This window comes from Uranotaenia lowii, chromosome 3 (assembly GCF_029784155.1).
Source record: "Uranotaenia lowii strain MFRU-FL chromosome 3, ASM2978415v1, whole genome shotgun sequence".
Classification (NCBI taxonomy): domain Eukaryota; kingdom Metazoa; phylum Arthropoda; class Insecta; order Diptera; family Culicidae; genus Uranotaenia; species Uranotaenia lowii.
Genome location: NC_073693.1, coordinates 327972301 through 327984750, shown reverse-complemented (window position 1 = coordinate 327984750; position 12450 = coordinate 327972301). Strand labels below are relative to the sequence as shown.

The 12450-nt window shown below is 39.0% G+C and overlaps 1 protein-coding gene across 2 annotated transcripts; it reads left to right on the top strand.

The window, feature by feature from the left end:
• The first annotated feature begins 877 nt into the window (after positions 1–877).
• Positions 878–9887, top strand: LOC129757056 (uncharacterized). Of its 2 annotated transcripts, none has more exons than XM_055754154.1 (3): positions 878–1255; positions 1319–1397; positions 1853–9887. In XM_055754154.1, exon 3 carries the CDS (start codon positions 2841–2843, stop codon positions 8709–8711), a length of 5871 nt encoding a protein of 1956 aa, XP_055610129.1. In that variant the 5' UTR covers positions 878–1255; positions 1319–1397; positions 1853–2840; the 3' UTR covers positions 8712–9887. The 2 variants fall into 2 exon arrangements, with proteins under 2 accessions (XP_055610129.1, XP_055610127.1); XM_055754152.1 differs by having other exon boundaries at positions 1457–9887.
• Positions 9888–12450: the final 2563 nt, after the last annotated feature.

Genomic DNA, 12450 nt, shown 5'->3' with positions numbered 1-12450 from the left:
GAACCCAATTAAATGCTGATGATTTTCTTAAGTTCTTTTATTCATTGAAATGAAGATTTTAAACACTTTTCGGTTTTTTTTAGGAAACTCCTCCTTTTTTGCCGAATAATTCCTGCATTGGCATCGCCAGCAATCAGCTGGCTGAATCCGAAATCTAGAAAAAGGAAACATAATTAATTAGTAGGTTGATGTTTAAAGTTTAAATAATGACCAACTTACATCCCATTTGTTACGACGATTCAACCGTATAAATACTTCGAAGTAGTTTGTATATGGCTGAAACCAAATTGATAGAGGAACAGGAAAGCAACAAGAGTGATTTCACACACTTTTTTCTTGTCCAGACTGATTCGAATAATGTGTAAATTTCGAATCTGCATGGTGTGTAAAAATCACAAACCAGTTTGACAGCTCCATATATTTGCTGATAATGTGTGAAACTATTTTGTAAAATGTGTGAAACGATTTATCAGTGTATAGCCGGATGCCTTCCGAAACACCACTTCATTCGGTCAAATAGAATTGTTTTTTTTGACATTTCTAGCGCACACTTCTAGCGTAACATTTCAAAAGGGCGAAACTGCCAAATGTAAACAAATCGAGTTAACGGTCATTCCGGATGCACGCGGTTGCACTTTACCTATCAAACGCGGTTTCATCTTAAAATTACTTGAAACTTTCAAAAAATTGATAAAATTCAATTGGGCGAAACTTCCTGTTGATGCATTTTCGTTGGAACGTGAAGTTACGCCTATTCAAAATGGAGTGAATTTTTCTATTCGTGTAGAGCCAAAAGGCGTAACTGAGTTGACCGTGTGTAACAAAACGGCCTAATTAGTTTTTGCGTGTAGGATGAATGGGCGTAACTTCAAAACCAAAACAAAAACGGCAGATCAATTGGGCGAAACTTGCAGGCGTAACTGAAATCGAAAACAATAATAGGGCGAAACTCGAAAATCTCTGAAATTACGCGAAAAAAGCTAAAGTTCTTGATAACCATCGAACAATAAGTGAATATAATACACATTTTTTTATTTTGTTGAACAAAAAGTGGTCGATTTTATTGTGATTTTTTTCTTGCGCTAGAGTTTGCACACAAAAATTTCGTCAATCTTCAATTTCGCTCTACGATTTCGCTGTTTTCCTTCACCGTCGAATGTGTATGACTCTTGAATTCGTGATCAAATTAATCACAGCAGTCATGCCTTTCCAAATTGTAAACAAAACATTTTAAAAATCATGGAACTTCGAAAAGGTAATTATTTTTAAATATTTCGTTGTGAAACTTTGCTTTAATAATACCTAATATCTTTTCTAGATCAAACCGAAGGTTCCCATTTAACATAAGGAAAGGTTGGCAAAGATGGATTCACCATTAATATCCTTTATTAGAATTCGTAAGTTTAAATTTAATGGTGTTACAATTAGTGCTTTTTCCAATAATATTTTTTTCCAGCATCAAGTATTATATAGCTGACTGTTTTCTGGAATCCAACCTACTATTTTAGGGACGTATGTATCTCGAGAGTGTTCTGTATCGATGCAAGGCTGTGATTATGCCTGTAGTCGAAGCTAAAGTAGAGAGCCTGATTTGCTTGTTGCAGACATGCGGCAGAACTAGAGGCACGACCCCATTCTCAACCGCTTTTTATTAATGATTCCATATCGCTTCTCGCAGATTATTGTAACAAAATATTTTAAACTGAAAGAATAAACTTTTATTTATTTTCAAAATCGGAATGTTTAAAAATATTCAGCGATTTCTCACAGAATATTTAGGGCAGCAGGTCAAAGAATAGCTTTAGTTTAAAATGTTTCTTTTCAAAAATTAATATATTGTGTTGATTTTCAGACGTTTCACCAAGTCCTTAAAACGGTCCTGTTGACGCGGCCCATAGTGGTCAGATGTCAAATCAAATTACTCATACACAGCAAGAGAGAGGAAATTGTTTAGAATAAGGAAAAATAAATAGGAAAAAGGGAAGAAAAGTTGTTGATGGAAAACCACCTGGTTATAAGTTGATTTCCGCAAATAGTTAGCACGAAATAATAGAAATTTATTGGAGTTAGAGTAGAAGTGCTCGCGTTTATTAAAACTATACCATACAACTTGGGTATGTACTAATAATAAGTTGTAAATGCTAAAAAATCAAGCCAAGTACTGAAAGTACTTCTGCACTTTAGGTTGTCGATCATTGCCACGCTGTTGAGCTGATAGATTCGAAGGAATTGTCGGCTGCCTGTTGGTCCAAAGCTTATCCAGTTACACAGGTCCTTCAGCAGCTGTAAGTAAACGCCGTTAGTTGTACACCTGAAAAAGAAAAGTAATTATTAAATTTATAGATTGCTAGACACCATCAACAGAAAAGGAACTAACCTCAAATACGATCAATCGATCGAACAATTATATTTAGATACAATCGTTGGAAAGATTGTTTCAAATCGCTGCGCATAATTGGCATAGATTATAAATCAAATCTCGTATGTAAGTTAAATTGAAACTAAACTGGGAAACAAATTCTTATTTAACATTGAAATTATCAATTAGGTCGATTATTAGGCGGCAAAGAAAGTTTCGACTAAACCACAGAATTATAAATAATCCACGGTCAGAAACACGATAGCGAATTGAAGAAGAGAGGTTCTACTAAAAAATTTGTGAGTATTTGATCGAAAATAACAAGTTTATACAAGTTTAGTTTACCTATTCTAATAAATTTACAGTTGAGCTGTCTATTATTGTACTGCTGCAAAAAGGTGGATTATCTCCAGGAAGATCCGAAAATCACCGCAACATTTCTCAAAAATTTTTTATCGGATAAACGGATCGAACCTTCGAAATGGCATCGTGTGGAAAACAGGATTTTACATCAACCCCCTGCGAGTCGTGTGGCCAAATATCCACGCAAAATGAAGGAATGGTTGGATGCAACGGTTGTGCAGGGTGGTTCCACTACCGTTGCGTTGGAGTCACGGACGAGGTCAAAAAACAGAAGAAGTGGTTCTGTCCGTCCGAAGCGTGCCAGCAGTTGTACGCCAAATATCAGAAGAAGCAAGAAGCCGGTCGCAAAGGTGCTACAAAGAAAACCGAAGGCTCAGATAAGTCGAGCACGACATCTGAACGACAGACAAATCTCCTCAGCGATAATAAGGATGAAACAATTGTTACTCGGGACGAAAACCAACAGATTAGAAAAGAGAAACTCGACGTGGAAAGAAGGCAAGCGTTCGAAAAACAAGATTTGGAAATTGAGTCGTTGGCAAAGCAGTATGGAATCGAAACAGAAATACGTGAGAGGCAAATCAAATTGGAACAACAGATGTTTGAAAAGGCTTTAGAAGATAAGCGAATGCATTTACAAAAACTCAAAGCTATGCGCGAATCTTATCAATCTAAAATGGACGCTCTGGATAAAGAATTAGCAGAATTCAGCTTGGAATCCCAAACTGCGCTGCCAAAGGGTTCTCGTGGTAAAACTTCGACTCCTTTACGCCAACTTGATCAACAATGCTGGAAAGTACCTGGTGAGTCAATGAAGAGTAGAAACTACAATAAGAAAACTGCAGTATTAGATTCGGAAGCTGGCTCGACTGATAGTTCCTCGGGTGGCTCTCTCTCTGATTTCACCGATAGTTCATCGTCATGTTCGTCAACTAGTTCAAAGGCTGTTTCACAAGGGAATCGAACTAGACCTTCGAAAGCACAATTGACGGCACGCAATGGAATCAACCGAAGACTTCCGCCTTTCTCAGGAAAGCCGGAAGAATGGCCGCTTTTTGTGAGCAGCTACACATCCTCTACCGAGGCGTGCGGTTACAATAACATCGAAAACTTAGTTCGCCTTCAAGAAAGCCTAACAGGACCGGCCTTGGAAAATGTACGTGGACTCCTGTTGTATCCTAAATCTGTCCCCAAAGTCATAAAAAAATTACGCAAATTATACGGTCGTCCGGAAATCTTATTGCAACACTACATCGACAAAGTACGTAGATTGGAATCTCCAAAAGCAGAAAAGTTAACCACTTATATTCCGTTCGGAAATGCAGTAGAACAGCTCTGCAGTCACTTGGAGGCATCTGGTCTATACGCGCACTTGATAAACCCCACTTTGATTCAAGATCTTGTAAACAAATTACCGGCAATTAACAAACGAGAGTGGGTGCGGTATAAAAGGAGAAAATCCACCGTGAATCTACGCACGTTTGCAAAATTCATTTCTAAAATTGTGTCTGAAATTTGCGAAACAAATGTGGACGTTGAATCTGTACTAGATTCTCAAAAACCAAGAATCAAGGAAAGAGTAGTTTTCACTCACAGCGTTGAAGAACGACAAACACTCACAGCACAAAAACCATGTAAAGCATGTGGGCGTACGGATCATCGTCTACGCTTCTGCGATGAATTCAAGAAAATGTCTGAGGAGCAGCGTTTTGACCTAGCGGAGAAGTGGAAACTGTGCCATATTTGCCTGAATGAGCATGGGCGACTGCCCTGCAGATTCCACCGAATAAAATGTGATGTTGCTGGATGTCGAGATCGTCACCATACACTCCTCCACCCATCAACCTGCCCAACTGTATCTCTAAACACGCACTTCCCTGATTCCTCCAGTATTATGTTTCGCATGATACCTGTCAGTCTATACTTTGCTGATAAAATTGTGAGTACTCTTGCCTTTCTCGACGAAGGCGCATCAGTTACTTTGATCGAAAACTCATTGGCAGCAAAACTGAATCTAGTGGGTGAGTCGGATCCGTTAACCATCAAATGGACAGCAGACGTGTCGCGCACCGAAAAGGACTCCATCAGAGCGGACGTCGAAATATCGTCAGGAACTGACGATCAACGATGGCAGTTAAGGAACGTTCGAACGGTTTCGCAGCTCCTCCTCCCAATGCAAGTGCTAGATACTAAAGAACTTAAACAACAATATCCTTTCCTCGCAGAAGTACCAGTTCAATCTTACAAAGCCGAGCGACCCGGACTTTTAATCGGACTCAATAATTTGGAGACGATAGCGCCATTAGAAACGAAGGTGGGGAATATTGGTGAACCCATAGGCGTACGTTCGAAATTAGGTTGGTCAGTGTATGGTCCAGTTAAGGAGTCACCGTTTACCACCTCGAGTGGATATGTTGGGATTCATGTACAACCTACCAACCAAGAAATCTACGACCTGTTAAAATTCCAATACTCGGTGGAAGAAAACCTTAGTTCGGTTTCGCATGAATCAAAGGAGGAACAAAGAGCACGTCAAATCATGGAAGCAACCACCGTACGAATCGGTAACCGGTTCGAAACAGGTTTACTTTGGAGTACAGATAATCCTTGGTTCCCTGATAGTTATGGAATGGCATTGAGGCGAATGGAAGAACTAGAACGAAGACTGGCAAATAAACCACAATTGTACTCAAATGTTTGCACACAAATTAAGCAATACTTGCAGAAGGGATACGCGCACGTAGCGACAGCGGAGGAACTTTCGGTAGCCAACGCCAGCAAAACGTGGTACTTACCATTAAACGTAGTTTTAAATCGAAATAAGCCCAATAAAGTCCGTCTGGTTTGGGATGCGGCGGCAACCGTTAAAGGAATTTCGCTAAATTCTCAATTGATGAAGGGTCCTGATATGACGGTGTCTCTGCCGTCTGTCATCAGTCGCTTTCGGGAACGACGTTTAGCCTTTGGTGCAGATATTCGGGAGATGTACCATCAAATCCGAATTAGGGCAGAGGACAGACAGGTACAACGGTTTCTTTTCCGGGAAGATTGTTCAAAGCCACCGACGATCTATATCATGGATGTGGCCACGTTTGGGGCAACATGCTCCCCATGCTCTGCCCAGTATATCAAAAACCTGAATGCGCGTGAGTATGCAACGGAATATGCTGAAGCTGCTGCTGCGATAGTAGAAAACCACTACGTTGACGACTATTATGACAGCGTAGATACGCTGGACCAAGCGGTTGTATTAGCCACCCAAGTGCGAGATATTCATGCCAGAGGAGGATTCGAAATTCGAAACTGGGTTTCGAATTCTGAAGAAATGCTTTTGAAATTGGGAGAACCCAGTGAGGAACAGGCTATCAAATTCAACAAGTGTAAAGAAACCGATACTGAACGGGTGTTAGGGATCATTTGGAACCCCCACGATGACGTTTTCTGCTTTTCCACTGCGCATCGAGATGAAGTTCGACAGTATTTATATGGGAATTCACGACCGACAAAACGGATTGTCCTGAGTTGTGTTATGGGTTTCTTCGATCCGCTAGGGCTACTCTCTCCCTTCACAATTCTAGGCAAGATGTTAATTCAGGACTTGTGGCGGACTGGATGTGAGTGGGATGAAGCCATAGATGACAATTCCTTTGCCAAATGGAAAAAATGGACCGAAATAATGTCTCAAGTGGAAAGCCTTCGTATTGATCGATGTTACCTCGGAAATTTACATTCAAAAGAAATTGAATCGCTTGAAATGCATGTATTCACCGATGCCAGTGAGTATGCCTATGGGTGTGCCGTCTACTTCCGCGTAAAATGGGCCGATGGTGTGAAGGTTTCATTGGTGATGTCGAGCGCAAAAGTGGCCCCATTGAAACGAATATCGGTGCCGCGCTTGGAGCTCATGGCAGCAGTTCGCGGAGCAAAGTTAATGAAAACGGTTCAGCAAAATCATCGTCTGAAGGCTGGAAAATGTATCCTGTGGACGGACTCCCGAACCGTGCTCAGCTGGATTCGATCTGAAGCTCGTAACTATCAGCAGTTCGTGTCATTCCGTATCGCTGAAGTACAAGACCTTACGAATATATCAGACTGGCGATGGGTTCCCAGTAAGCAAAACATCGCAGATGTCCCCACTAAATGGGGAATGGGATCTCCTTTAGACATGGACGGTGCTTGGTATCGAGGACCCGCATTCTTGTATGAACCAGAAAGCTGTTGGCCAGAACAAATCAGCTCACCCAGGAACATCTCAGAAGAAATCAAACCATGTTTTTTACTCCATCATGAGGGTGGTCAACGGCTTTCCCTCATTCCCGTGACTAATATGTCATCTTGGAATCGAATCTTACGAGTAACCGCTACAGTTGTCAGGTATGTTGCCAATTTGAGAAGGAAACTAAACGGAGAACCCTTGCTCTGTGCTAAGTTGAAAGAATCGCAAGTACTGAAACTACAAGTCAAATCTAAAAAAATAAAGTGTCCTCTTCAAAGTGAAGAACTTCAAAGAGCTGAATCTATCTTATGGTTGCAAGCTCAAAGTGATGGTTTTCCTGATGAAATATACAGATTATCTAAATTTACGGAGAGTGGTCGCGACGAAGCGGAATGTCGTTTACCAACAAGCAGCAAACTATTTAAGCTGACACCTATCCTAGACGAAAAGGGAGTTCTGCGAGTCAGAGGCCGGATAGAAAAAGCTGAATACCTTCCATTTGACAAGCGTCACCCTATCATACTGCCCCGTGATCACATTTTAACTTTGCGAATTATTCAGCATTATCACGAACTGTTCGGACACGCCAACCGCGAAACGGTGTTCAACGAAGTTCAACAAAAATTTTACATCATAGGATTGCGCGGCGTGATTCGAATGGTCGCCAGAAACTGTGTTTGGTGCAAAGTTCACCGTTGTATTCCACGAGTTCCGATGATGGCACCGCTACCAATACAACGCATAACTCCTCAACTAGGACCGTTTCAAGCCGTAGGTGTTGATTACTTAGGCCCGCTTGAAGTAACAGTGGGTAGGCGCAAGGAGAAAAGATGGGTTGCTGTTTTCACATGTTTATCTATAAGAGCGATACACCTGGAAGTAGTTTACACTTTATCTACACCATCGTGTCTTATGGCGATACGCAGATTCGTATGCAAACAAGGAGCACCAACAGACATTTTCTCCGACAATGGCACGAACTTTACGGGAGCCTGGAATGAAATGCAGAAACAGATTCACTACGAATGCGCAGAAGCTATGACCACTCCTCGAACGAAGTGGCATTTTAACCCTCCAGGAACCCCCCACATGGGTGGCATCTGGGAAAGGATGGTGCGCTCAGTGAAGGAGGCAATGAAAGCATTAGATGATGGAAGAAAACTAACAGATGAGATTCTCTGGACTACTCTATCCGAAGTCCAAGATATGATAAATTTAAGACCACTGACATACAAATCCCAGGAAGTCATGGAGGACGAATCGTTAACCCCAAACCATTTCCTGAGGACCGTTAAAGCGGAAGAATTTCAACCCAAGTCGGAGACGGAACTAGCTGATGCGTTAAGAAACATTTTTCAGAGATCACAGTTTTTAGCTGATAGAGCTTGGGAACGTTGGTTGACAGAATACCTACCATCAATTAATCGGCGTACGAAATGGTTCCAAGAACAACGGAAAATTAAGAAAGACGATCTGGTATTTGTAGTGAATGGAAAGGACCGGAAACAGTGGATTCGAGGAATTGTCGACGAAGTCATCGAAGGACAGGATGGGAAAATTCGACAAGCTTTGATCAGAACTGCCAAAGGAGTAAACCGACGAAGTGTAGTTAACCTTGCGGTGTTGGAACTAGGTGTTGAAGAACAGGGTAAAACCGGAAAATCAAGAGATTTACCGGAGTTACGTGTGGGGGGTGTTGACGCGGCCCATAGTGGTCAGATGTCAAATCAAATTACTCATACACAGCAAGAGAGAGGAAATTGTTTAGAATAAGGAAAAATAAATAGGAAAAAGGGAAGAAAAGTTGTTGATGGAAAACCACCTGGTTATAAGTTGATTTCCGCAAATAGTTAGCACGAAATAATAGAAATTTATTGGAGTTAGAGTAGAAGTGCTCGCGTTTATTAAAACTATACCATACAACTTGGGTATGTACTAATAATAAGTTGTAAATGCTAAAAAATCAAGCCAAGTACTGAAAGTACTTCTGCACTTTAGGTTGTCGATCATTGCCACGCTGTTGAGCTGATAGATTCGAAGGAATTGTCGGCTGCCTGTTGGTCCAAAGCTTATCCAGTTACACAGGTCCTTCAGCAGCTGTAAGTAAACGCCGTTAGTTGTACACCTGAAAAAGAAAAGTAATTATTAAATTTATAGATTGCTAGACACCATCAACAGAAAAGGAACTAACCTCAAATACGATCAATCGATCGAACAATTATATTTAGATACAATCGTTGGAAAGATTGTTTCAAATCGCTGCGCATAATTGGCATAGATTATAAATCAAATCTCGTATGTAAGTTAAATTGAAACTAAACTGGGAAACAAATTCTTATTTAACATTGAAATTATCAATTAGGTCGATTATTAGGCGGCAAAGAAAGTTTCGACTAAACCACAGAATTATAAATAATCCACGGTCAGAAACACGATAGCGAATTGAAGAAGAGAGGTTCTACTAAAAAATTTGTGAGTATTTGATCGAAAATAACAAGTTTATACAAGTTTAGTTTACCTATTCTAATAAATTTACAGTTGAGCTGTCTATTATTGTACTGCTGCAAAAAGGTGGATTATCTCCAGGAAGATCCGAAAATCACCGCAACAGGTCCAATATTGGTTTGTTACTTGGTCCGATTTTAGACTATTTCACCAGTTGTACGGACCGGATGATCCGGACTTTGAGATTTGGGATATTTGACAGTCTAATGTGGATTGTAGGGTACCATGTTGCAGGCGTGCCTTTTGGTTCACATGTATTGATCAGCAGGGGAGTCTTAGTTAGGTACGTGGACAGAAAAGACGCGAATAAACCGTTGTGCACTTTATCTTGTTGCGAAAGTGGAAATTGCATCCGAAACCCCCCGAAGTCCTTACATGGATCATTGAAATTTCGCTAAACAAACGTCGTCACATTGCAAACTTGTCAACTGATATGTGTAAACAAATAATTCAAGAACGTACAAAACAAGGTGTGAAAAAGATTTATGTAAATTTTTGACAGATCGAAAAATGTGCAGGCGAATCTAGTTATTCGAGAAAATTACAATATAAATAGGATTTGAACTGGGGGAGGAAGACTGAATAAAAAAAGAAAAAAATCTTTCAAACGTCAAATTTCTCTCATCAATCTACCGACCAGTGCGAAGGTTCAAAATTTTACTTTCTTATTTAGAGATTTTTAACAAAACTTGTTTTTTGCTGAAAAGCACTTGTTTTGCGTAAAACAATGATTTAATTAGGTTCTGTTTTGCTCTGGCAAATTCTTGCATAATTAGGCGTATTAAGTCGCTGAAATTTCGTCAAAGTTTTGAAGCTGATAAATAAAAATGGTTTGATTAATGGTTGTTCTAAAAATATAGTCAAATCTAAATTTAGCACTTAAACAACTGAGTTACATGACTCGCTACACGAAACTGATCATCCAAAGTTAAAATTTGAACGATTACAAATCTTTTCAACAATTGCTGGCTTTTTGCCGAACAGTAAAAAAACGATACAGAAAACGATACAGCAAATTTCAGTCTTCCTCCCCCAGGATTTGAATAGGTGTTCCGAATTTTCAAACGCGTTTTTCTCGTTTCGAGCTAACTGCTAGTTTCGCCCTTTTTAAATGTTACGCTAGACTTAAGGTCCCCAAATTGAAAACTTTTAGTGAAACACCTATTAAGTCAAGAACACTGCCAACGGAAAATAGGACTATATAGGTCCGGTTTTAGATCATTTTGTCCAAAGGAGAGTATATGCAAGGAAGCTGTTCAAGGTCAATCGGAAGTACATCTGAAAAACAGCTGATCAATGTCAATCGGTTTTCACCAGTTTCGTTTAAACTCCATTGGACACACTCTCTAATTTTTTGGTACTAATAATTAGGTTTGGCCAGAATTCAAAACATAGTTCGCTTCTATGAACTTTAAGTTGTGTTCCATTTTTCCTCCTTAATTGCGATAATTCAAAACAGAGTTCGAACTGCAAACTCAGTTAACACAGCAAGAAAAATTCGTGTAAATTTAGATCGAAAACGATGCACGAAAACGGAACATCGATTTCGATGTAAAATTCTATCACGGTTTATTTTTTTCCAGGATGTAATTTTTAAGTCGTGTAAATTTAGATTGAAACCAATGCACGAGATTGGATCACTAAAGCCGTCGTGTAAAAATACACAGGGATGTAAATTTTTAAATTTATTATCGTAAATATTGATATTTTTGCTAAATATTCAGGTTTTTGCTTTTGTCTTTGAATTAATACGCCCACATGTATTATTTTTAATTCACATTTATTTACAAAACTGAAAATTAAAACACCATCACGGAAAGCGTCAAGCTGGAATTGTTGTTGCATCCGATGATTCCCAGCACGCGGATGTTTTTACAATTCAGCGTCATCATCAGTATTCTCGAATGGTTCCGGAACATCATGATCTTTCGGTCAGCACTTGGATACTTTAATTGATCTGACAAAAGTTTGTACGGATAATAACTGTCCGGATAAATATCAGCCTTTGCGAAAATATCTGACCTTGCTGTAATGGAGAAAAAACTACACTCAGAAATGAATAAAATATAAAAATCATTTATATTTAATAACTCAGTAATTTCTTTGCGTGTAATCATAAAGTTATTTAAAAAAAAGTTTTGAGTTATTATTTTTTAATGCATCGGAAACATTTCTAGATGAGAAATCATTCGGTGCATAAAATTTAGAATCCATCGAAACATTTCAACCTGTCATTTTTTGCGGTTACATTGTTGTTGTTGTTGAAAACGCAAATCGTTTGTAAACGTTTGGTATCGAAATTCTACGTAGTCTTTACAAATTAAAATTAAACAAGTATGTAACACTGTGATCCGGCACTTACATAAAAATAAACTAATTCCTTTTTAAATTTACAGGCAAAATGTCCGGAAAGGATGTCTGGGTGTGGTTATCACAATCGAGAGGACATGAGATTTTCTTTTTGGACTGGAGGAGGAGTTCTTCGAATATTTTCCAAATTTGAAAAGATAGAGGGTATTATTGTGAACATGATAAAAGGATTGAGGAACGGAGGAGCCACAGACTGAACGGTGAAATTAGTGTTAGATTCAGCTGTTGTACTAAATTTAAAGAATTTTATTACATAAAGAGAATCATTAAGGAATTCCTACGAGTTGGCAGGAGTAGGATTTTCTAGTGAAATCTTATAAGATTTTTTTTTTCAAATTGAGATTAATATTAAGTTCCGATAGGTACCCTCAGAAATAAGTGTTAATATTAAATCGATCAATATGTTTTGTTTAAAATGGGTGTGGGATTTATAATTTAAATTGTAAGTAGATATGTATCAAAAACACCAAATAAAATTTTCAAACATGAAAAATTGTTTTTTTTTCTGGCAATGTTGTCTTAAAATATTAAGAAAACTCTGAAATACAACCACCGTTTTAAATTTCGTTCCATTGACCACCACCAGATGTCACTGTCGTAGATATTTCTCAAAATTTTAATAACCGAGATATTTCTC